This window comes from Trichomycterus rosablanca, chromosome 6 (genome assembly GCF_030014385.1).
Source record: "Trichomycterus rosablanca isolate fTriRos1 chromosome 6, fTriRos1.hap1, whole genome shotgun sequence".
NCBI lineage: Eukaryota > Metazoa > Chordata > Actinopteri > Siluriformes > Trichomycteridae > Trichomycterus > Trichomycterus rosablanca.
The window spans coordinates 15218365-15246314 of NC_085993.1; the positions used below are offsets into that span (position 1 = coordinate 15218365).

At 41.1% G+C, this 27950-nt stretch overlaps 1 protein-coding gene across 1 annotated transcript in view; it reads right to left on the minus strand.

The window, feature by feature from the left end:
- necab3 (N-terminal EF-hand calcium binding protein 3) overlaps nt 1–27950 on the minus strand; it is a 58162-nt gene that overhangs the window by 29320 nt on the left and 892 nt on the right. The window contains exon 2 of the mRNA XM_062996648.1: nt 20360–20384. Within this exon, the coding sequence (XP_062852718.1) occupies nt 20360–20384 (25 nt within the window). The remainder of the gene's footprint in view (nt 1–20359; nt 20385–27950) is intronic.

Consider the following 27950-nt stretch of genomic DNA (forward strand, 5'->3'; position numbering starts at 1 on the left):
AAAGAAAGGTCCTAACATATCAATACAAAGACAGGTCTAGATAAACAAATCTCTCTACCAAATATGCGCACCTGAAGACATTTCAAACGACTAAACCAGTGGCCAAGTGATCAGACCTTTAATTTCTCAGGAGGGATTAATAGAGATTTTGTGGTAGGTTAGGATGACTTCCAAAATCCTGTCTCTATTTAGTTAATTCAAGGACAGATTTAGCAGCCATCTGGTCCATAACAGAATCACTGCAGAACATTTTGCTGTTAAGCATCTTTAATCTGCTTCCAAACTAGCATTACATATCCACTAATGGCCACTGATTCATATTAGTGGATGGGAGGTTAAGAAAAGCAAAACCCTACTTATGTAAAGTCATTTGTCTACTGCATCATGTTTAACTAATCAGCTTTGGACTTTTCAACAGGGCATTGATTTGCCACAATCTAACCCAAACAAGCCTTTTAGATACCCCAGTAGTAGTGGGCATTTGAGGGGTGTACAGTGGCAAGTATGGTGAATAAAAATGCACTTGGATAATTTACAATGGTTGGCAAAATAGACACAGTCAGACTTTAAATGGAGGATTTTAAAAGGCCAGTTGATTGTGACATTTTTAGCTAGGATAACTTGCAATTTAAAGATAAATACTGCTGATCTATACACCGACTAGGCATATTATGGCCACTGACAGGTGAGGTGAATAACACTGATTATCTCTTCATCACGACACCTGTTAGTGGGTGGGATATATTAGGCAGCAAGTGAACATTTTATCCTCAAAGTTGATGTGTTAGAAGCAGGAAAAATGGGCAAACGTTAGGATTTGAGCGAATTGGACAAGGGCCAAATTGTGATGGCTAGACGACTGGGTCAGAGCATCTCCAAAACTGCAACTCTTGTGGTGTGTTCCTGGTCTGCAGTGGTCAGTATCTATTAAAAGTGGTCCAAGGAAGGAACAGTGGTAAACCGACGACAGGGTCACTGATGCACGTGAGGAGCGAAGGCTGGTCCGTGTGATCCAATCCAACAGACGAGCTACTGTAGCTCAAATTGCTGAAGAAGTTAATGCTGGTTCTGATAGAAAGGTGTCAGACTCCATGCCCAGATGGGTCAGGGATGTTTTGGCAGCAAACGGGGGACCAACACAATATTAGGAAGGTGGTCATAATGTTATGCCTAATCGGTGTATATTGACCAAGCATTAATTCGTTTTTTTCGGCAGCACTTCATGTTATTTTTTTACACACACTTACACCTAGGAGCAATACAGTGCAGCCAAGTTATTTTTTGTACGTGTTGGAAGGACGAAAGAGAAGCAACAACAAGATGCACATATAAAAGTGTAAAACCAATATCCTTTACAGTATACCTTTGCTTGGATCTGTTTACTAACCAGTTTCGCCTTGTCTGTAGTCGTTCATTTATTTTGATCTTGTCAGTATTGTGGGGTTATTTGGAATAGCCAAACTTTGGGAATGTTTGTGTAAAGTGGTAGACAACTCACAAAGACTTATTAAATCATGCAAAACTCATCACGGACAGTAACTGAAGGTAAGGATTAAACCTAGGTCCTCAGTACCCATGTCTAGCAGTGGCATTATCCTCCCTAATGTACAATTAGAAACTGAGGAGACCACTGAGGCACAGTGTTAGAAAGGTTTCAGCCTCAGTGTGGTCTGTGTGGTTTAGGACAGTAACTGAAGGTAAGGATCGAAACCAGGTCCTCAGTACCCATGTCTACCAGTGCCATTATGCTTCCTAATGTACAATTAAAAATTGAGGAGGCCACTGAGGCACAGTGTTAGAAAGTTTTCTGCCTCAGTGTGGTCTGTGTGTGTTTTAGGACAGTAACTAAAGGTAAGGATCGAACCCAGGTCCTCAGGACCCATGTCTATCAGACCCTTATGCTCCCTAATGTACAATTAGAAATTGAGGAGACCACTAAGGCACAGTGTTTAAAAGGTTTTCTGCCTCAGTGTGGTCTGTGTATATTATTGGGCATCGTATTAAACTGTCTGCGTGTTTGCGTTATGTTATTTTATCATCCTTTTGACACTTTTAGGCTAAACTCCTGCAGTAAGGTGAAGAAAGCAGGACAAGAAGTAAATAAACAAACTGAAGTGTAAACCCGGAAGGACACAGCCTCATAAATTATTAGAGCAAAGTCAGCCCTAATAGGTCTCAGCAGTGGTGCTGTCAGGCTAAAGCTGCAGTGCTGTGTAAAAGCTTCCCTTTGCACTCTGCAGTCCTGACAGTGGGGTCGGATGAGCACCCCGAGAGAAGGTTTAGTTCCCTAAGCACCTTATCTACTATTATCTCAGAACAGCTAGAAAACTAATGAACATCGCTCGAGTGTGTTTTCAAAAACACCTTGTTCAGGGCAAGAGGGATCATGAAGATCCACTGACCTAGCTGGCAGGTACAGATGTAACAATATTTATTTAACTAACAACATATCTGGAAAATGTTGGTTGCATATATTTACCAAAGGTAGCACGGTAAAGCTTAGAAAGCTCACTTTCAATATTTTGTCAATATTATGTCATAAAAAGTCTTCTCCTCCCCCTTGTCTCCCAATGTATTCTTTTCCAGATTCCTATTACAATTCCCCTGCTGCTTGCACCACCCTCACACTGGCCTGGGAGGACTGCTAACTAGCACTCGCCCCCTTCTAACATGTGAAGTGGTGGATTCTAACAGAGATGCATATCGACAGTTCCAATATTCCCAATATGCTCTACGCCATGTGATTTTCTACTACACATGCCAGCGTCTCAACCAGACAGCAGGAGTTGACAGGGCTGCAGAAGCACTCGCTCACTTTCTTAACCGCTTATCCAATTAGGGTCACCTATCCCAGCTTTTCAATGGGCGCAAGGCACACAGTAACAACCTGGATGGGATGCCAGCCCATCGCATGGCAGACACACATACACACACACGCACACACACACACCCATTCACCTATAGGGCAATTCAGTGTCTTGACTGCATGTTTTTGGACTGTGGGAGAAAACCGAAGCTCCCGGAGGAAACCCACGCAGACACGGAGAACATGCAAACCCATTGCAAAAGCAATAAGGAAAAATCTATCCAACCTTCCCTCCCTCAGACACAGTCATGTCAGGAGCTTGAACTATCCATGCTGGTGTGCTGGTGTATTGGACTGCTGCACCACCCAAGTGCCCCATTAAAAGTATTATTGATACAAATGATCAGTAATTTGTGTCAATACTTATGTTTTCTTTTAGACATAATTTTGTAGTATGAACATATATAATTTCAAACAAACCAGCCATTTGATAAAATTATAACATGTTACATTACAAGGCATTACTCTAAAAATAATAATAACTGTTATAATTCTGCCAAATCAGAATTGAGATTTGTAGTAAAATTCACTTATACATAGTGATTTCCACCTAAACATTATTTATACTCTTGATCACTGAAATGTTAATGTGTCATTTGAAGACCATGCAAAATTATAAACTATAAATGATATTTCTGCACTTTAGCGTAGTCAATTTGTCTTCCGCTGCTGGGGGATCCCTGGTTGCAGTCAAGGTGGGTATGAACTCTTTTTCACCTATGCACTCTGCACAGGCGCTCTCTATCTGCCAATCAGGGTCCTTACACAGCACCCCACCCACATAATCCAGTCATTCCGCTCTAGCAGAGACGTGTCTGCTGCAGGCACTGCCAATTATGCCCGCTAAATGGCGCCCAGCCGACCAGTGGCAACACCGAGTTTCAAACCGAGGAGTTTAGAATTTCGGCGCTGGTGTGCTAGCGGAATATCCCGCTGCGTCACCTGGGCGCCTAACTCTACTTATTAATTTAAATGTATTATTTAAACAGAAATTAATAATCTATTAATTTCAAGAATTAAGAATTTTAAAAACAAATTACATCACTTTTCTACATAGTCAACTTTAGATGCATTTTTCCAGCATCGTACCAACTTTTTAATGCCATCAGCAAAAATTTATTTGGTTAAGCGCATAGCCACTGCTGCACCGGCGCTTTTACATCATCATCACATGAAAATCTTCTTCCCCTTAAAGCTTCTTTGAGCTTCCAAAAAGGTGGAAATCAGATGGCGCTAAATCCGGACTATAAGCTCTCTCTCAGTCTCTCTGACATGACCAATTACTACTCCTCCCACCCTCACCCATTCCAATGAAAATATAAAAGTGCGGAAACTGTTATGATATGATTTTATAATTAAAACAAAAAGTCAGATAAGCCGAGGGTCTGCACTTTTCTACAATGCATCATATTCAAATTCCTACACTAATACACTAATAAGATGAAGAGAATGTCTCATGATGTCTAAATGATGTGAAGGGATGTAAATACTGTGTATTTGAGGGTACCTATATAAAGGGACTTATTTACTGAAGATAAAGACAACTGAAAAGAAATTACTTTCCTGGAGAGCTTTACTTTGCACAAGAGTATATATAAGAAATTAACTTCAGATTCTGCAGTGTGAGAATGTGTGAGTGTCTCTTAGTGTACATAATGTACATATGGTATAGTCTGAATCCCTGTGTCCTATGTCATCCACATAATGTTCAATAATTAAGAAACAGTTCAATAATGGTACCTAATTGCAAGCTGGAGCGAGTGGCACCAGGGTATGGGGAATATACAGGTCCTTCTCAAAAAATTAGCATATTGTGATAAAGTTCATTATTTTCCATAATGTAATGATAAAAATTAAACTTTCATATATTTTAGATTCATTGCACACCAACTGAAATATTTCAGGTCTTTTATTGTTTTAATACTGATGATTTTGGCATACAGCTCATAAAAACCCAAAATTCCTATCTCAAAAAATTAGCATATCATGAAAAGGTTCTCTCAACGAGCTATTAACCTAATCATCTGAATCAACGAATTAACTCTAAACACCTGCAAAAGATTCCTGAGGCTTTTAAAAACTCCCAGCCTGGTTCATTACTCAAAACTGCAATCATGGGTAAGACTGCCGACCTGACTGCTGTCCAGAAGGCCATCATTGACACCCTCAAGCAAGAGGGTAAGACACAGAAAGAAATTTCTGAACGAATAGGCTGTTCCCAGAGTGCTGTATCAAGGCACCTCAGTGGGAAGTCTGTGGGAAGGAAAAAGTGTGGCAGAAAACGCTGCACAACGAGAAGAGGTGACCGGACCCTGAGGAAGATTGTGGAGAAGGGCCGATTCCAGACCTTGGGGGACCTGCGGAAGCAGTGGACTGAGTCTGGAGTAGAAACATCCAGAGCCACCGTGCACAGGCGTGTGCAGGAAATGGGCTACAGGTGCCGCATTCCCCAGGTCAAGCCACTTTTGAACCAGAAACAGCGGCAGAAGCGCCTGACCTGGGCTACAGAGAAGCAGCACTGGACTGTTGCTCAGTGGTCCAAAGTACTGTTTTCGGAAATCAAGGTGCCAGAGTCTGGAGGAAGACTGGGGAGAAGGAAATGCCAAAATGCCTGAAGTCCAGTGTCAAGTACCCACAGTCAGTGATGGTCTGGGGTGCCATGTCAGCTGCTGGTGTTGGTCCACTGTGTTTTATCAAGGGCAGGGTCAATGCAGCTAGCTATCAGGAGATTTTGGAGCACTTCATGCTTCCATCTGCTGAAAAGCTTTATGGAGATGAAGATTTCATTTTTCAGCACGACCTGGCACCTGCTCACAGTGCCAAAACCACTGGTGAATGGTTTACTGACCATGGTATTACTGTGCTCAATTGGCCTGCCAACTCTCCTGACCTGAACCCCATAGAGAATCTGTGGGATATTGTGAAGAGAAAGTTGAGAGACACAAGACCCAACACTCTGGATGAGCTTAAGGCCGCTATCGAAGCATCCTGGGCCTCCATAACACCTCAGCAGTGCCACAGGCTGATTGCCTCCATGCCACGCCGCATTGAAGCAGTCATTTCTGCAAAAGGATTCCCGACCAAGTATTGAGTGCATAACTGAACATAATTATTTGAAGGTTGACTTTTTTTGTATTAAAAACACTTTTCTTTTATTGGTCGGATGAAATATGCTAATTTTTTGAGATAGGAATTTTGGGTTTTCATGAGCTGTATGCCAAAATCATCAGTATTAAAACAATAAAAGACCTGAAATATTTCAGTTGGTGTGCAATGAATCTAAAATATATGAAAGTTTAATTTTTATCATTACATTATGGAAAATAATGAACTTTATCACAATATGCTAATTTTTTGAGAAGGACCTGTACAGTACACTGATTATGCTGCCAAAACAGCCCTGACCCATCAAGGCATGGACTCCACTAGACCCCTGAAGGTGTGCTGTGGTATCTGGCACCAAGATGTTAGCAGCAGATCCTTTAACTCCTGTAAGTTGCGACGTGGGGCCTCCATGGATCAGACTTGTTTGTCCAGCACATCCCACAGATGCTCGATTGGATTGAGATCTGGGGAATTTGGAGGACAAGTCAACACCTCACACTCGTTGTTGTGCTCCTCAAACCATTACTGGACCATTTTTGCTTTGTGGCAGGGTGCAATATCCTGCTGAAAGGGAATACCGTTTCCTTCCTTAATCCTTACACTTGCCTATTTTCCTGCTTCTAACACATCAACTTTGAGGATAAAATGTTCACTTGCTGCCTAACAGGTGCCATGATGAAGAGATAATCAGTGTTATTCACTTCACCTGTCAGTGCTCATAACGTTATGCCTGGTCGGTGTACATTGAAACATAGATTTTTTTTTTAGCTTATGTTTTGCTCATAAAATCTAGCATCATTAATCCCTCGGGCATCCAGGGACTGTAATAAACAGCACTTTATCTTATAATGAAAACCCCAGTCCCTATATCTAACTCCCACCCTTCAGATTTCTGCTGCAATTTGACTTTTAAATTTTCTAAAAATGTATAGACTTATCACAGGTGTTTAAGCTGTTTGCTATTCCAAAAGCTGACATGTTGCAATTTTGCATGTGCAGACAGTTATGCAATTATTCATTGGGCGGTGGTGGTTGTGGTGGTTGGGGGATAAGCAGGCCTGCCTTTTCTCCCAAACAATCAATAGGTTAGAAAACCAATAATGACAGACAACTTTCAGAAAGAAATAGGATTGACTTTTTTTTTTCTATTTTTCCCACTTTTTCCCCCAATTTTTCTCCCCTAATCTAGTCGTGTCCGATTACCCTGATTGCATCCTCTGTACTGATTCGACCCTTCACCGCTCTTCGCCTCTCAACTGACATACAGCCCCTCCGGCACGTACAGTCAGTACAGTTCATTTTCACCTGCAGGAGTCGAGTTCATACACTTGACGGGCACTGTGTATGGAGGGCCACACCCCCATCAGCATTATTCCTCAGCCCTGTGCAGGCGCCATCAGTCGCACCAGTTATGAGGACCTATGATCCGACTTTCTTACCCTCTAACCCTGAACAACAGCCAATTGTTGTTCATGCTGCCACCCAGCCCAGTCGGAAAGGCAGAGCTGAGATTCGATACGATGTATTCGAAACCCCAACTCTGGTGCGCTAGCGTACTTTACCGCTGCGCCACCTGAGCGGCCGGATTGACATTTAAAAACTTTTTTTTTTTTTTTTATTACTCAGCAATTAAATAAATACATATTTGTGTTTTATTTGCCCTTGTGAAAAACACCGTAAAGAAAATTTTACTGAACAGCAGAACAGAATTCAGATATAAGACATAAACATTTATTAATCCAAAGCTTTTACCTACTCAAGAACAAGTTAAATTTGGGCTTTCAAGATCTTCTATCTGTATGTGGTCTGGGCTTTATTCATTATTCTGTTCACTTTGTCTAGTTTCAGCTTTTCTACACTGAGCTTTGGTGCCATCGATCTTGCTCTTCTACTCTGTTCTTGAATCAGTTCCTATACCTTATCCCTCAGGGCTGCATTATAATCTCAGCTCATGAGTTTCTTGGGGACCAGCCTTGGGAAATAATGTAAAAGCATTGCTCCACCACATACCGATGCCAAACAATCAATAGGTTAGAAATCCAATAATGATTATTTAACGTGTGGTATATTGCAGTCCACATTAGATTGTGAGGAAAAAAGTAATTAAAGCACATTCTTCACAACTTCCAAAATAAAATAGCTTTGCAGTCGACATTTTAAAACAATGTGTTTTTTTATTACTCTGCTATTAAAAAAACATTGCCCTGAACAGCTGAACAGAAATCAGATGACATACACCGATCAGCCATAACATTAAAACCACCTCCTTGTTTCTACACTCACTGTCCATTTTATCAGCTCCACTTACCATATAGAAGCACTTTGTACTTCTACAATTACTGACTGCTGTAGTCCATCTGTTTCTCTACATACTTTTTTAGCCTGCTTTCACCCTGTTCTTCAATGGTCAGGACCCCCACAGGACCACTACAGAGTAGGTATTATTTAGGTGGTGGATGATTCTCAGCACTGCAGTGACACTGACATGGTGGTGGTGTGTTAGTGTGTGTTGTGCTGGTATGAGTGGATCAGACACAACAATGCTGATGGAGTTTTTAAACACCTCACTGTCATTGCTGGATTGAGAATAGTCCACCAACCAAAAATATCCAGCCAACAGCGCTCCATGGGCAGCGTCCTGTGACCACTGATAAAGGTCTAGAAGATGACCAACTCAAACAGCAGCAATAGATGAGCGATCATCTCTGACTTTACATCTACAAGGTGAACCAACTAGGTAGGAGTGTTTAATAGAGTGGACAGTGAGTGGACACAGTATTTAAAAACTCCAGCAGCGCTGCTGTGTCCGATCCACTAATACCAGCACAACACACACTAACACACCACCACCATGTCAGTGTCACTGCAGTGCTGAGAATCATCCACCACCTAAATAATACCTGCTCTGTGGTGGTCCTGTGGGGGTCCTGACCATTAAAGAACAGGGTGAAAGCAGGCTAAAAAAGTATGTAGAGAAACAGATGGACTACAGTCAGTAATTGTAGAACTACAAAGTGCTTCTACATGGTAAGTGGAGCTGATAAAATGGACAGAGAGCGTAGAAACAAGGAGGTGGTCATAATGTTATGCCTAATGGGTGTAAACATTAATTATGAATCCAAAGCTTTTACCTGCTTAAGAACAAGTTACATTTAGTCTTTTAATATCTTCTATCTGCATGTGGTTTCTTGTGTTCACTTTGCTTAGTTTTAGCTTTATTGCACTGAGTTTTGGTGGCATCTATCCTGCTCTTCTACTCTGTTCTTAAATCAGTACCTATAGCTCGTCTCTCAGGGCTGCAATATTATCTCAATTCATAAGTTTCCTGTGGACCAGCCTTGGGAAATAATGCGAAAGCATTGCTTTATCACATACCGATGCCAACAAAGATAAATGATTTATCACAGCTTGAAGCATCACCAGCTGATGATTCAGCACATCCCATAGCTATCTCTGATTGACAATTCATCACCGTTTAGCCTTATGGATCAATTTGTATGAAACTGCTTTGAAAATCCTGTGAAATAAAGCAAGGTCTCATCTCGTTCCCCGGCTAACACAGAATAATAGATTAACACATCGTTATCATCGCAAAATGATAATTTACCCTAGCTTGTAGCCATCGCTGAGTGTGGATTCACAATATCTAGTAACCATCACAGAATGACGAATAATCAACGCTTATAGCTATTACAGAATGGCAGTTTATTTCATCCCAAAGCCATCACAGAATACTAATTAATCTCCTCCATCCGCCTATAGCCATCAAAGATAGACTACAATATAACAGACTTTTTTTAAATTATGTAAAAGATGGGCACTCCTCTCAGGTGGCGCAGCTTGATAAGTTGCTAGCACAAAAGTGCAGAGATTCTGAACTCCCAGGTTTAAGTCTCGGCTCTGCCAGTCGGCTGGGTGCCCTCTAGCAGGCATAATTAGCTAATGCCCACAGCAGACAAAATTGGCCTCCAGTCTGCTAGGGTGGGAAATGACCAGATTAAAAAGAAGGGTGGGGCTGTGTAGGGATCCTGGTTGCCCAGGGCACCTGCACAGCAGTGGATGAAAGCAGAGGTTGGGCCGTGGCTCTCAGTGTGCGAAGGGGTCCCCAGCAGCAGATTGACTATGCTAAATTGGGAGGAAATATGTCAAAGATAGCATTATTAAATTAGATCACATGACCAAACTGATCAACGATTCATTACATCCCATCACACCGCCAATGAAAAATGCTGATTTATCATATCCCACAGCCATTACAGAGGAATAATCCATTATTATTATTATATCGGCCAGTTTACCTTCTGCATGTTTTTAGAAGGTAGGGGGGTACCAGACTGCTGTGGTTGAACCCAGTTTTCCAGGACCCTGGTGTTGATCGTTCATAATTCCTCATAGCCATTACAGACTGATGATTTATCACATTCTGTAGCCATAACCAACTGACAATTTATTAAATCCCATATCCACCAGAAACCACAGATTCATCACAAACCACAGACATGATAAACTGGTAAAAGTCTCACTCACTCACTGTCTTAACCGCTTATCCAATTAGGGTCGCGGGGGGGGCTAGAGTCTATCCCAGCTTTTCAATGGGTGCAAGGCACACACTAACACCCTGGACGGGGCGGCAGTCCATCGCAGGGCATACACATACACATACACATACACACACATACATACACACACACATTCTCCTATAGGGCAATTCAGTGTCATCAATTAACCTGACTGCATGTTTTTGGACTGTGGGAGGAAACCGGAGCTCCCAGAGGAAACCCACGCAGACACGGGGAGAACATGCAAACATGCACAGAAAGGACCTGGACACCAGAGTCTGTAGCCCTCAGATATTGGCAGTTCATCACATCCTACACATGTCAGTGATTGATAACCTATGAAATCTCATAGTCAACACCACTAATGATTCATCACATTTCAAGACATCACAGATTAATGATTTGTCACATCCCATTGCAGCCGACTGCTTTCAGTAACTGATAATTTGATTCATACCATAGGTATTACCAATTTACTGTTTATTAAATTCTGTAGGCATCAAAGATTTGTGATTTATTACATCCCTTAAGCATTGACAAAGATTTAGTAAATCCTATAGCAATTACTAGTATCCTTTGGGGAGGATTTAGGGCTTGATATAGACACACTCTATCCAATACCATTTCTGTCTGGTATTGTAGTGTCAGTATATTACAGAAATCTGTTATCTGTTTATACAATAAAAATATTAATTTTAATATTCATTTTTTGAATGGAAAAGAAAGAAAAAAGTAAATTTTTGTTGCAAAACGTAACCATAGTTATTGATTCTGTCAACTATACAGTATATTGTAGTACAGGTATTGGTAAAACAAAAAGAAAGCACTGAATATCAATGAACAACTATGACAAACAAATATGAATGAACTTTTGCCAACACCCCCCAACCAAAAGGCTAAACAGTCCGATCAGGTAACGTGATTAGACACAAATAAAGAAAGCACAAAATACCATCAAAGGCTTTTTTCTGGGTGCTCAGGTCGCACAGTGGTAAAACACGCTAGCACACCAGAGCTGACATTTCAAACTCGTCGGTTGGAATCTTAGCTCTGCCATTCAGCAGGATGGGCGCCTACAAGAACACCAATTGGCTGTTGTTCAAGGGCAGGGTGCCGGAAGGGACCTTATAACTGATGCAATTACAACCTCTGGCTAATTGATGGTGCCTGCACAGAGTCGAAGGATTATAAGGATCAGGGTGTGTCTCTCAGTACACAACGCTGATCCACATATGAACCCTCCTCGTGCAAGGGAAAAGATACAGTCGGCTACTGCACACGTGTCGGAGGGGGCGTGTCAGTTTCGGCTCTCCTCAACCAGGGTGGAGATCAACATCAGTACAGAGGAAGCGAAATGCAATAGGGTGATTGGATATGACTAGATTGGGAGGAAAATTGGGTGAAAATGCTGGTGAAGCATCTAATGCACTAGTTTAGATGTGTTTGTGACTGGCCTAGAACCTATGCAGACACAATTGGCTGTATTTGCTAAAATTGTGGCCTCTGTTGTCTGGTGTGACTCATCATATGCAGCACTCAGCTCTGTGAGACCTTGTATTTGGCAGGTGGGCAGTGCATGCATGTCGGTAGGGGCACGTGCCATTGAAAACGACTAGACTGGGAGAAAAAAGGAGGAAAATGCAACAATAAAATGACAAAAGGCCTTTTCTTTCTACATGTGATCTTCAAAAAGCTACCAGCAAGCTTTAGTGCAGCAATTTTGGAGCAGGCTTTTGTGCACGGCAGCCACTTAAGCCCCTGAAAATCTTTCACAATTGTGGACAGTGATGCCTGCGTTGTAGCACCTCATTTGTAACAATTTGTTTTTTTCTTAAAGTACACGTGACCATCTGGACAGTGTGCGATACTGCAAAATTTTGTATTGATCTGATACCAAGTAAATACAGGGCCAGTATCGCCAATATCAATACTGATACCGATACTTTTTACAAATTAAGGTAGATGCATCTTCAAATTGCTAAATCTGAATGAATTTTCATGACATTTAAGTGTGTTATTGTAATACATACATTTTTGTAAGTAGCTGCTCTCAGTATGGTTGTAAATAAATTCAGTTGTTTAAAATGGTCCGATTTCTTGTTTCTGGTGCTTTACGTTCTCACAACTTCACCATCAGGGCGTATCACCACAAAACGGCTAACGCATAGTTGTGTTTGCTGGGTGAATAAATATGTAAATTTTTTTAGTGACCGAATATATGTGTCCTTGTTCATTTAAAATAAAAAATCGATGCTATTCTCTTAACATTTATAAGCACAAAGTCAAAAGAAAAGAGCTCTCATTCACCAAAAAACGGAATAAGAGCCTCACTATGCATGCTCCGATTCATGTGCGTAAGGTGCGTCTGTACTTTACGTACGTATAGTTTACACTATTATTTCCATAAAATCGTCCCATTTCTGTATCTGCAAAGCAAAGTATTCAAAAACTTACAGTACAATCTTCCAATGCCTACCAATGTACTGATGTCTGTTAGGATTATAACAACGTGACGGTACCACAACAAAACACAGCAGCGCAGAAGGGGAGGATCACGTTGTGCATGTAAGATGTGAGAGGAGCGGAGTCTGTACAGACATGGTCCTTACTATCTGACGAAATGGGAGAAACGTACTGAATGTAGCGGAGAACAAGTAAAACTAAGGTATCGATCCGATACCAATACCAACGTTGGTATCGATAATATCGATATTTGGATCGATCCGCCCACCACTACTGGACAGACTTGACCTGAAGTTGCTTGGAAATGGCTCCAAGTGAGTATTTGTGTGGTTCAGTATGTAAATCAATCAATTCAAGCCCTGAACACTATTAAAATTGGCCAATGGCACTGTCAGATTGAGTCACCATCTGAACAGACACTTTGCAATCTGCCCACTTGTCTCAGGAAGGCAGAGAGATAGAAAACAGAAAGCAGGAAAGAAGCAAGAAAAGAGGGAAAACTGCAGCTAGCTGAAACAGAGACAAAAGCAGACAAAAAAAAAAGAACACTGGCAAGGGTGGACAGAAACCAGGTAAAGGACCAGTGGGAAATACAGTGGGGCCAAAAAGTATTTAGTCAGCCACTGATTGTGCAAGTTCTCCTACTTAGAAAGATGAGAGAGGTCTATAATTTTCATCATAGCTACACTTCAACTATGAGAGACAAAATGAGAAAAAAAAATCCAGGAAATCACATTGTAGGATTTTTAAAGAATTTATTTGTAAATTATGGTGGAAAATAAGTATTTGGTCAATAACAAACAAGCAAGATTTCTGGCTCTCACAGACCTGAAGCTCTTCTGTCCTCCACTCGTTACCTGTATTAATGGCACCTGTTTGACCTCGTTATCTGTATAAAAGACACCTGTCCACAGCCTCAAACAGTCAACCATGGCCAAGACCAAAGTCTTGTACAAAAATTGTAGACCTGCACCAGGCTGGGAAGAGTGAATCTACAATAGGCAAGCAGGTTGGTGTGAATAAATCAACTGTGGGAGCAATTGTAAGAAAATGGAAGACATACAAGACCATTGATAATCTCCCTCGATCCCATGGGGTCAAAATGATCATGAGAACGGTGAGCAAAAATCCCAGAACTACACGGAGGGACCTGATGAATGACCTGCAGAGAGCTGGGACCAAAGTAACAAAGGGACCATCAGTAACACACTACGCCGAGAGGGACTCAAATCCTGCAGTGCCAGGCGTGTCCCCCTGCTTAAGCCAGTACATGTCTAGGCCCGTCTGAAGTTTGCCAGAGAGCATATGGATGATCCAGAAGAGGATTGGGAGAATATCATGTGGTCAGATGAAACCAAAATGGAACTTTTTGGTAAAAACTCAACTCGTCATGTTTGGAGGAAGAAGAAGAACTCAAGAACATCATACCTACTGTGAAGCATGGGGGTGGAAACATCATGCTTTGGGGCTGTTTTTCTGCAAAGGGGACAGGACGACTGATCCATGTTAAGGGAAGAATGAACGGGGCCATGTATCGTGAGATTTTAAGCCACAACCTCCTTCCATCAGTGAGAGCATTGAAGATGGAACGTGGCTGGGTCTTCCAGCATGACAATGATCCCAAACACACCGCTTGGGCAACGAATGAGTGGCTCCGTAAAAAGCATTTCAAGGTCCTGGAGTGGCCTAGCCAGTCTCCAGACCTCAACCCCATAGAAAATTTGTGGAGTCCGTGTTGCCCAGCGACAGCCCCAAAACATCACTGCTCTAGAGGAGATCTGCATGGCGGAATGGGCCAAAATACCAGCTACAGTGTGTACAAACCTGGTGAAGACTTACAGGAAACGTTTCACCTCTGTCATTGCCAAAAAGGTTATGTTACAAAGTATTGAGTTGAACTTTTGTTATTGACCAAATACTTATTTTCCACCATAATTTACAAATAAATTCTTTAAAAATCCTACAATGTCATTTCCTGGATTTTTCTTTCTCATTTTGTCTCTCATAGTTGAAGTGTACCTATGATGAAAATTACAGACCTCTCTCATCTTTCTAAGTAGGAGAACCTGCACAATCAGTGGCTGACTAAATACTTTTTGACCCCACTGTATTAAAATACCCATTGGGAGATAGTGACAGTATGGTGGCATCTTATTATACTACATGACTGTGCCAATTACTTACAGTGTCCCTGTGGTTCACTCTTTGCTTTTTAATTTTAGATCCTGAAGCAGAAGCTGGTGATGGCAAGGACAGGCTGCCTTGGGACAGAAAGTGTTACTTGATGTTTATCATATGATTGGGCAGTAAGGGTAAAGCTGACCTTCTTTCAACAGTGAAATTACAGAATAACATTATTTAGAGACCAAGATCAAAATAATATTATTTCTTGTTTTTAAAGATTTAAAAACACGTGTTAAGGACAAGTACACTTACCAGGCATTTTATTTAAACCACCTGTCTTGCACTTACATTTAATGGCTATTTTATGAGCGACACGTACCATATAGATGCATTTTGTGTGTATCTAATTATGGACTGTTGCTCTGTGCTCCTTTCTAGCTACTTCTACCCCATTCATTATTCAAAAGGCACACTATAGAACTCCTACTGACCATGTTCGTGTTATTGCGGTGTTAAGAATGATTCACCACCAAAACAATACCTGGTCAGTAGGGGTCCTATGTGTTTTTTTTTTATTATTGGACAGAGCAACAGATGCACTACTTTCTGTAATTGTATACCCACACAGTGCATGTATACAGAAGCGGAAGCTCATTAAATAGACAGTGAATGTACATTCAAGAGTCATAGCAGTCTAGAGATGTCTTTTTTTCCCCAATTTTTCACCCAATCTAATCGTATCACATTTTACTTCCTCTCATAGCCATTACAGACTGATGATTTGTCACATTGTCTGTCGCCATAACCAAATGACAATTTATTAAATCCCATACCAACCAGAGACAACAGATTAATCACAAACCACAGACATGATGAACTGATAAATGACCAGATTCTGTAGCATGAAATCTCATAGTCAACAACACTAATGATTCATCACATCCTAAGACATCACAGATTGATGATTTGTCACATCCCATTGCAGCCGACTGCTTTCACCAACTGATAATTTAATTCATACCATAGGCATTACAAATTCACAATTTATTACATTCTATAGGCAGAATCTGATACTACTGCTGACTTCCACTCCTGACCGAGAAGAGCCGTCACTAACACACGCTTCCTCAGACACGTGTGCAGCAGTGGCGATTTCTCTAAGACTTCAAGGGAGGCTCAGCTTCCCCTAAAATGTCAAAAATTAAATGGTCAAATATGTACAGTTGTGTTAACATTTCATTGACTACAAATGCATTAGAACACGTTCATCTCGAAGACGAGTTGGTTCAGAATCAGCTACTTATCACAAATCGACTGACTCGAACTTCTCATACATTCCCTTGGCGTCAATGCATTTGCCCGCAGAAGCTGAGCGTCTATTCACTTCAATGGGACTGCATGGAAGGTTTTTTTTCATTGCTTCGAAACTCGCCGGTCATTGGATAAATGCCACGATTTTGTCCCGCCCCCGGACGCTGATCGTCTCTGGGGGTGAATGGAGCTGTGGGCGGGTCTGGACGCTGAGCTTCTGCAAGATGATTGGAGGATCAGTCGAAAGGCTGAATCCCGTTTTGATTAACAGCTATTTTGATCTCTACCCCATCACTTAATCACTGGGAGCTTCAGTCCCATCGCGGATTTTGCGAGTGAAGTCAAAAGACAAACTGCAACCCATTTCAGGCCATTTTCTTGAAAAGGAACGGAGGGCAGAATTTATGTATAAATAAATTGACAAATTTTATGATATAAGCCGACAATGTGCCTCCCCTCTTTGAAAGACCAGCAGCCGCAAGGAGAGTTGAAATTTGAACTCAAGATGTCAGAAACATTTCTGCAGCTGTAGTTTTTCTGTGACTGCATGAGTAAAACACATACTTCTTTGTCCCCCAAAAAAAAGGAGGCATCGGATGCTCCCTTGGTATTCAGGCAGTTTATAGCTTTAAAATAAGGCACCTCATAAGGCAGCATTTTAAGGTATCTAAGATTTCGAACAGCCTTCTTCTTGGGAGCACACGTAGGATGACGTAAAATGCTATGTATGCTATGTCTATAAACTGATAGTTTAATTTATACCATAGGCATAACCAATTCACTATTTATCAAAATCTGATACTACTGCTGACTTCCACTCCTGACCGAGAAGAGCTGTCACTAACACACATGCGTAGTACCCGACTGCATCTTTTCATCTGCACGAGGCGGGTTCATATGGGGGTCAGTCTCACGCATGAAGAGTCACACACTGATCTCCTATATCCCCCCTCTCTGTGCAGGTGCCATCAATCAGCCAGCAGAGGTCGTAAGTACATCAGTTATGAGGAATCCCCACCGGCATCCAATCCGACGGACGAACCAGCATAAGGCAGCATTTTAAGGTATCTAAGATTTCGAACAGCCTTCTTCTCGGGAGCACGCGTAGGATGACGTAAAATGCTATGTATGCTATGTCTATGTAGAGAGCTCACTAGGTTTTCGAACACACCCATTATAGTCTAATAATCTTTCCTGGTAATCAATAGGATACCTAATGCCCCCTGATAACAGGAACACACAGCTCTATATTTAACCTTCTTAAGGTAACTAAAACCCTAAAAAAAAAATTATCTGTAAATTCCAAATGAGAGATTAGATACTAATCAGGGACTGAAATATTTATGACCATCAAGTACTTTTCACATAACCAGTGTCATACATGCAGTTTAGAAAATAAAAACTGTACTCCATATTCAGCCAAGAATCCAAGAATTCGAACTCAACTACAGCTTACTCTAGGGAAAAGAATGCTGGCCAAATATCTGTCTTCTTGACTTAAGTGTTCTATTTAGCAGCGTTGCTCAAGTTAGAGTTGAGAGTTCACTTTAGCTATGTTGCTAGACTGATCTCCTAGCTACAGTCGTACAGCAAAAAAAAGTGTTTATGTAATTCATTAAAATCATGAAGATTTTCTCTTGCTTAAACTCTCTTGTCCTTTCTTGTTGCAGTTCCTCTGTTATTTGCTGAAATAGGGGGATGATTGACGAGCAGAGGTAATTGTCCTTTTGGTAGAGTGATTATCATCTCTGCAGTGATGACTTGGCCCAAAGACAGCCACTCGTTTCTGATTTGTTTGGACAGCATGTAATTTCTGGTGTTTCCTTGTCTCTATTACTTTTACCCTTCTCATTTGAAAGTGAAAAGTCTTCAATTGGAAGAAAGCACTGACATTCTTAATTTAACAGAAAGCTAGTTTTCTAGCTAGAGTTTCTTCAGTTTTTACCCAAAAGGCACTCAAGCAGGCAAGACATACAGTAAATCTCTCTTTACTACCCTTGCAAAGTGTGAAGAGTAGCTCAGAGGAGTAGCTATTGTTAGAACAGAAACAAACACATAGAGGTCATTCTATTTTAATACCATTTCTTATATCCCACAAGCGCATGGTCAGGTGTCCAAATATATTTGGCCATATAGTGTATTCCAAATAAATGCTCTATATAAAGAGCATACTGGCTTCTACACCCTATGTAGTTCATACATAGCCAATATTATTATACATGAATCAGCTGGAATTGCTAACCACAGTTTTCTTCACACATAATTTTATCAGTTTAAAAAAGAAAACACCTCACTGTCACTGCTGGACTGAAAATAGTCCACCAACCAAAAATATCCAGACAACAGCGCCCCATGGGCATCATCCTGTGACCACTGATGAAGGTCTAGAAGATGACCAACTCAAGCGGCAGCAAAAGATGAGCGATCGTCTCTGACTTTACATCTACAAGGTGAACCAACTAGGTAGGAGTGTCTAATAGAGTGGACAGTGAGTGGACACGGTATTTAAAAACTCCAGCAGCGCTGCTGTGTCTGATCTACTCATACCAGCACCATGTCAGTGTCACTGAAGTGCTGAGAATGATCCACCACCCAAATAATACCTGCTCTGTGGTGGTCCTGTGGGGGTCCTGACCATTGAAGAACAGGGTGAAAGCAGGCTAAAAATGTATGTAGAAAAACAGATGGACTACAGTCAGTAATTGTAGAACTACAAAGTGCTCCTATATGGTAAGTGGAGCTGATAAAATGAACAGTGAGTGCAGAAACGAGGAGGTGGTTTTAATGTTATGGCTGATCAGTGTATACATCTACAATAAAACAGTGTTTAAAATGACATTTTAGTGTGGAAGAAAGGGTAAAACAAACAAACAATGAACATTTTATGCTCAAAGTTGATGTGTTAGAAGCAGGAAAAATGGGCAAGTGTAAGGATTTGAGCGAGTTTGACAAGGGCCAAATTGTGATGGCTAGACGACTGGATCAGAGCATCTCCAAAACTTCAGCTTCTGTGGGGTGTTCCCGGTCTGCAGTGGTCAGTATCTATCAAAAGTGGTCCAAGGAAGGAACAGTGGAAAACTGGCAACAGGGTCATGGGCGGCCAAGGCTCATTGATGCATCAAGCATTTGTGGGATGTGCTGGACAAACAAGTCTGATCCATGGAGGCCCCACCTCACAACTTACAGGAGTTAAAGGATCTGCTGCTAACATCTTGGTGCCAGATACCACAGCACACCTTCAGGGGTCTAGTGAAATCCATGCCTCAACGTGTCAGGGCTGTTTTGGCAGCAAAAGAGGGAACATACTTGTTTTCTATAACTTCATTTTCACACCTTTCTTTTTTTTTTTTTAACCAAGAAGTCATTTATCTCTTTCATAGGTATGAACTGCACACAAAATCTGAATGAACCACCCAGAACATACACTTACTAGGATGTACACCTGAATCTGAACAACTTTTCTCATAAACACATGAATTGATAATTAATAAATAATAAAAAGATAATAAAGCTAGGTCAGGTAGATGTCATACTTGCCCAGAAACTTCTAGTTTAATTTAGAGTGAAAACTGTCAGTCTGGACCTACCATCCTTTTTAAGAGATTAATTATTTAGACTGCGTAATGCAGGCAGATATTTTCACACGCATATCTTCAAAGACGCTTTTGAGAGGTGAATCAGCCTCTCAATGCAGAATAAAGGTATGCAAATTACTCACGCATTCAGAAGAAATAAAACTGAAGAAAGTGAGAGAGAATGTCATAAAAGCCAGAAATGTATAATGGGTTTGCTTTTAGCTAATAAAAAGTCCTAAAAATAATAAACCCTTGTAAAACGTTACTGAAAAGTCTCCAAGCAAGCTTTCAAAGTGGTTAACAAACAGTTATCTTATAATAAAATGAATTCTTAAAAAGAAATGAGTCAGACTTACCATTTTTATCTGCACGACGGAAAATCTGGAGAGAGAAAAACAGAATGAGGTCAGAATGTGAGAAACAGAGTACGGTTATGTTTATCATATATGAAGAATTCAAATTAACACTGTTGATTCATCTGATTGTGCCTTTGTTTAACCAGCTTGTGTCAGATGAGGCAACAGTACTAACAAAAAGCTTACATAAAGCTTTTCAATTTCCTAGGTCTGTATTCAGGGAGGTGTGAAACACAACAGAATAAGCGAATACAAAGCACAAGTTGGCATTCATTAAGAAAACATTACGAACAAAATCATAATAATTCCACAGTTTTGCATTGTGATTACTGGCGCTGTTCATAGCATAACTGTCCTGTACAGATCCCGTAGGTATTAAGTATATTTTACTCACATCATGATATCTGCATCATGAGTTCTTAATATTGCAACCTGATATCCTGATATATATATATATATATATATATATATATATATATATATATATATATATATATATATATATATATATATATATATATATATTATTGAAGCACTTTGTAGTTCAATTGCTGATTGTAGTCCATCTAGTTCTCTACTAGCCTGCTTTCACCCTGTTCTCCACCCTGTGACCACCACAGAGCAGGTATTATTTGGGTGGCGGATCATTTTCAGCACTGCAGTGACTCTGACGTGGTGGTGGTGTGTTAGTGTGTGTTGTGCTGGTATGAGGGGATAAGACACAGCAATGCTGATGGAGTTTTTAAACACCTCACTGTCCCTGCTGGACTGAAAATAGTCCACCATCCAAATATATCCAGCCAACAGCGCCCCGTGGGCAGCGTCCTGTGACCACTGATGAAGATTTCAAAGATGATCAACTCAAACAGCAGCAATAGATGAGTGAACTTCTCTGACTTTACATCTACATGGTGGATCAACTAGGTAGGAGTGTCTAATAGAGTGGACAGTGAGTGGACACGGTATTTTTAAAACTCCATCAGCGCTGCCGTGTCTTATCCACTCATACCAGCACAACACACACTAACACACCACCACCATGTCAGTGTCACTGCAGTGCTGAGAATGATCCACAACCTAAATAATACCTGCTCTGTGGGGGTCCTGATCATTCAAGAACAGCATGAAAGGGGGCTAACAAAGCATGCAGAGAAACAGATGGACTACAGTCAGTAATTGTAGAACTACAAAGTGTAGCTGATAAAATGGACAGAGAGTGTAGATACATGGAGGTGGTGTTAATGTAATGGCTGATGTGTGTGTATATACAGTGTATCACAAAAGTGAGTACACCCCTCACATTTCTGCAAATATTTTATTATATCTTTTCATGGGACAACACTATAGACATGAAACTTGGATATAACTTAGAGTAGTCAGTGTACAACTTGTATAGCAGTGTAGATTTACTGTCTTCTGAAAATAACTCAACACACAGCCATTAATGTCTAAATGGCTGGCAACATAAGTGAGTACACCCCACAGTGAACATGTCCAAATTGTGCCCAAAGTGTCAATATTTTGTGTGACCACCATTATTATCCAGCACTGCCTTAACCCTCCTGGGCATGGAATTCACCAGAGCTGCACAGGTTGCTACTGGAATCCTCTTCCACTCCTCCATGATGACATCACGGAGCTGGTGGATGTTAGACACCTTGAACTCCTCCACCTTCCACTTGAGGATGCGCCACAGGTGCTCAATTGGGTTTAGTCCATCACCTTTACCTTCAGCTTCCTCAGCAAGGCAGTTGTCATCTTGGAGGTTGTGTTTGGGGTCGTTATCCTGTTGGAAAACTGCCATGAGGCCCAGTTTTCGAAGGGAGGGGATCATGCTCTGTTTCAGAATGTCACAGTACATGTTGGAATTCATGTTTCCCTCAATGAACTGCAGCTCCCCAGTGCCAGCAACACTCATGCAGCCCAAGACCATGATGCTACCACCACCATGCTTGACTGTAGGCAAGATACAGTTGTCTTGGTACTTCTCACCAGGGCGCCGCCACACATGCTGGACACCATCTGAGCCAAACAAGTTTATCTTGGTCTCGTCAGACCACAGGGCATTCCAGTAATCCATGTTCTTGGACTGCTTGTTTTCAGCAAACTGTTTGTTGGCTTTCTTGTGCGTCAGCTTCCTTCTGGGATGACGACCATGCAGACCGAGTTGATGCAGTGTGCGGCGTATGGTCTGAGCACTGACAGGCTGACCTCCCACGTCTTCAACCTCTGCAGCAATGCTGGCAGCACTCATGTGTCTATTTTTTAAAGCCAACCTCTGGATATGACGCCGAACACGTGGACTCAACTTCTTTGGTCGACCCTGGCGAAGCCTGTTCCGAGTTGAACCTGTCCTGGAAAACCGCTGTATGACCTTGGCCACCATGCTGTAGCTCAGTTTCAGGGTGTTAGCAATCTTCTTATAGCCCAGGCCATCTTTGTGGAGAGCAACAATTCTATTTCTCACATCCCCAGAGAGTTCTTTGCCATGAGGTGCCATGTTGAATATCCAGTGGCCAGTATGAGAGAATTGTACCCAAAACAACAAATTTAACAGCCCTGCTCCCCATTTACACCTGGGACCTTGACACATGACACCAGGGAGGGACAACGACACATTTGGGCACAATTTGTACATGTTCACTGTGGGGTGTACTCACTTATGTTGCCAGCTATTTAGACATTAATGGCTGTGTGTTGAGTTGTTTTCAGAAGACAGTAAATCTACACTGCTATACAAGTTGTACACTGACTACTCTAAGTTATATCCAAGTTTCATGTCTATAGTGTTGTCCCATGAAAAGATATAATGAAATATTTGCAGAAATGTGAGGGGTGTACTCACTTTTGTGATACACTGTATATATATATATATATATATATATATATATATATATATATATATGGTAGATCTAGCAATACAATAGATAAACAAGCACAGTAGATGAATTTGGCCTGACCAGATCTTTCCTTGGCGCTGTTCATAAATCATTTCAGTTTCCTTAAGATAGTTTGGTTTCCTTTACATGCCAAAACAAACAGCAAATGGATTGGTTACTTTAATTTGGCCCTAGATATATGAAGATTTGGTGGCACAGTGATAATAAAGGGTAGCACTGTCGCCTCAAAGCTAGAAGCTCCTGGGTACGAGTCCCAGGTGGAGCAGTCCAGGTCCTTTCTGTGTGGAGTTTGCATATTCATATCCATGTTTATGTGGGTTTCCTCCGGGTCCTCCGGTTTCCTCACACAGTCCAAATGCATGCCCCTAGGTATGAGTGTGTGTGTGTGTGAGAGAGAGTGTTTGCTCTGTGATGTATCTTCTCTGAGTAAGTACAACTTTATTCTCTGAATGTTCCCTGTACATGATGGTTAAACATCATTAACATCATTAACAATTCACTTTAAAGGTCAATTCAAGCTTCCTAGTGAGAGATATGGCATCTGGAAGCAGGTGTTGAGACAGTAGGGAAACCCCGGTCCCACTGACTCTTTTCCTCTGGGAAAGAATGAAAGAGTGCAACAAAGACATGGAACAAAACATTTCAGAGCTCCCACATGGACAGAATGTTCCAGAAAAGTGTCAAAAAAGGCCTATAGGCATGTCGGATTTTGTGTCCCCTTTACAGATCTGAACTATAGACCCAGGTGGAAAGGAAGATTAGTAGCCTCAAAGAGTGATGGAGAGCTCAGTGTAATAAACCCCACAAACATGAACTCTGCCCCCCCACAAACTCACCACATCCACACAAAGCAATAAGCACCAGCTCTTACTACACTTCTGAGCCCTTCATCCAACTAAATGAAATCTTTTTATTTACAGGTTGTGTACTTCATTTCCCCACAAACAGTCAACGTATCTGTCACTCATGTGGGATGTGAAGTCAATTTTCCGTTTATAATCTTGATTTGATGCACCGCGTGTCAGCTTAATTTAATTGTGCCGCGCTGGAAGCCTGGGCATAAACTCAAAGTTGGTAAAGGAAATTGAGGGCAGCAGACCAAACTGAAGACTAGTGAATAGACTCCGCATTATCAAAGAACGTACAAACCGGATTCCAAAAAAGTTGGGACACTAAACAAATTGTGAATAAAAACTGAATGCAATGATGTTGAGGTGCCAACATCTAATATTTTATTCAGAATAGAACACAAATCACAGATCAAAAGTTTAAACTGAGAGAATGTATCATTTTAAGGGAAAAATATGTTGTTTCAAAATTTCATGGCATCAACAAATCCCAAAAAAGTTGGGACAAGGCCATTTTTACCACTGTGTGGCATCCCCCCTTCTTCTTACAACACTCAACAGACGTCTGGGGACAGAGGAGACCAGTTTCTCAAGTTTAGAAATAGGAATGCTCTCCCATTCATGTCTAATACAGGCCTCTAACTGTTCAATCGTCTTGGGCCTTCTTTGTCGCACCTTCCTCTTTATGATGCGCCAAATGTTCTCTATAGGTGAAAGATCTGGACTGCAGGCTGGCCATTTCAGTACCCGGATCCTTCTCCTACGTAGCCATGATGTTGTGATTGCTGCAGAATGTGGTCTGGCATTATCTTGTTGAAAAATGCAGGGTCTTCCCTGAAAGAGATGATGTCTAGATGGGAGCATATGTTGTTCTAGAACCTGAACATAGTTCTCTGCATTAATGGTGCCTTTCCAGACATGCAAGCTGCCCATGCCACAAGCACTCATGCAACCCCATACCATCAGTGATGCAGGCTTCTGAACGGAGCGTTGATAACAACTTGGGTTATCCTTGTCCTCTCTGGTCCGGATGACATGGCGTCCCAGTGTTCCATAAAGAACTTCAAATCGTGACTCATCTGACCACAGAACAGTCTTCCATTTTGCCACACTCCATTTTAAATAACCCCTGGCCCAGTGCAAACGTCTGAGCTTTTCTGTTATTTCCTTGACAGTGGCATTCCTGTTTGAGGTGCAGTGACGTTTAAGGGCCCGGAGATCATGAGCATCCAGTAGAGTTTTACGGCCTTGACCCTTACGCACAGCGATTGTTCCAGATTCTCTGAATCTTTTGATGATGTTATGCACGGTTGATGATGATAACTTAAAAGTCTTTGCTATTTTACGCTGGGTAACACCATTCTGGTATTGCTGCACTATCTTTTTGCGCAACAATGGTGGAATTGGTGATCCTCTTACCATCTTGGCTTCTGAGAGACACTGACACTCTGAGAAGCTCTTTTTATACCCAATCATGTTGTCAATTGACCTAATTAGTGTTAATTGGTCTTCCAGCTGTTCGTTATATGCTCAATTTCCTTTTTCCAGCCACTTATTGCTACTTGTCCCAACTGTTTTGGGATTTGTTGACACTGTGAAATTTTGAATCAACATATTTTTCCTTTAAAATGTTACATTTACTCAGATTAAACTTTTGATCTGTCATCTATGTTCTATTACGAATAAAATATTGACATTTGCTATCTCCTCATCATTGCATTCAGTTTTTATTCACAATTTGTTTAGTGTCCCAACTTTTTTGGAATCCGCTTTGTACATCATTTCATAATAAGAACAGTGATTAAAAATTATATTAATATCTTTAACCAAAGCTTATTATCATGCATTGTGGTGAGAAAAACCCAGTATGCACAGCCTGATTATTCACTAATACAGAGACGGTGGTTAAAATATAGTAGCTCTAGGTAAAGAGGGGGTCAAAACATGGTAAAAATCAGTGAAGAAGCTGAATTACATATAAACTGTTGCATAATTTTGGCTCTTTTTAATAGGTTTCATGTAAGATTAAACAAATTCTACTGCCCCCACAACAGAATTGAGGATTTTTATTGCTATTGCTTCTCCAGCAGCTATTCAAACCTACAAATCGTTTGGATCTCAAAAAGAAAATGGATTTCATGTGGGTGCACATGTGTGCAGTGGCCAGACCCCTGTACAGGAGTGAAATTTATCTTTTATGGTGGAATTTGTTTAATCTAGTACAAATCTCTACATGGTTCCAGTCTATTTATCTGAACCTCTACACCCTTACTGTCCCGCAAGATCACTTAGGTCTTCTGATGAAGTCTGTGCCTACATTCAGATTAGTTATTGCTGCGGGTAGATTATTATTGTTGTTGTTATCTGTACATATTGTCTTTCTAATTCATGAGTTTTCACACCATTCCCACTTTACAGCCATCATTCTGCATTAATGAGTGGAAACTCCAACACAAAAACCCTGAAACTTAGTATGTAGCTTATTCCATTTTCATTGATCCCTTTGTCCTAAATAGGGTTGCAGTAAGTCCAGTTACAACAATGGGTGCAAAGCAGGAATTTCTCTGGACATTGCAATTCATCGCAAGGCTTCAGTCACGCCCACCCCCCTTCCTTCAGACATAGAGGATCATATCTGTGAAGGTTCCTGGCCGGCCAACAGCACCTCTGAGATTCGAAACAGGAGCGAGCGGTTGCTTATGTAATGCAATCCTAGCACCTAGTAAGGTGTTGGGTCACCACAAGCCATCGGGACGACATATTCCACAAATTTCTGAAACTGTACCAAAGGAACAGAACATCGGTCTTTAACATATAACTGTGTCAGAACAAAATATTTCGAGTTATTTATTTGGGTTCAGATCCGGTGCCTGCACAGGCCATATAATATGATGATCTATATAATATCCCAACTTATCAAAGCATTTAATGCCCCCTTGTGCCCTGTAAACGGGGGCAGTGCCAGCCTGAGAAACCACTTGTTTCTTGATGAAAAATACTCGTCTTGCGTCCAGTGTCACCCGGTGGATCTGGGCAATGAATCCTCTTTTACATTCACTAGGTTTATTTGCCTGCTAGGAATTATGCCTTTTAGACTCCAAGTGTGGTATGTTCATACAAACTCAAAACAAGGGTCTAGGGTTCACAAAGTCAGCTCAGAAGTCCACCTTACCATCTATGAGTCAGACATTGAGTAATTTGATAGTCTAAATGTATCATGTTACTGTTTTGAGTTTTACACTGGTGAGAAACAAAACACTGTGATTAGTAGATAAAACCTAGAGACTTATGACCTTCCACCACCAAATAAGACGCAGAATGTGAATTGGCTACTCTAAATTGGCTCTAGTAGTACGTGAGTGAAAAAGAAAATATGTGTATGTTACACTGCAATGAATTGCAGCAACTGCGTTCCTGTCTTGAACCCAGGTTGAATAAATAACAAAATAAAGAACAAAAGTAGTAGTGATCATATAGCCCAAGTTTTTGGACCAAATGTAAAAATAATGATCTTTCTCTCTTGCCATGTTGATTCTAAATCAAGGTCACCTGAGCCTTCTTATTATGTTTATACCTGCCACAGACTGGGCACACTGAGAATAAAGTCGACTTGTCTGAAAGCATCCAATTTCAATCTGCAGTGACAAGAGGACTGGGGTGGGATTTGTGATGTCAGGAATATGACAGGAAATTGGGGACATAGATATAGGTAAGGACATTTTGTTTTCCCTTTTGGGAGGTATTGCATCTTACAAAGGAAACACGTTTGGTTATTTCTTATTAGCAGTAAAAGCCGTTTAATCCAGAGCTTTAAAAAGACATTTTTTGCTTAAAAACAGCATG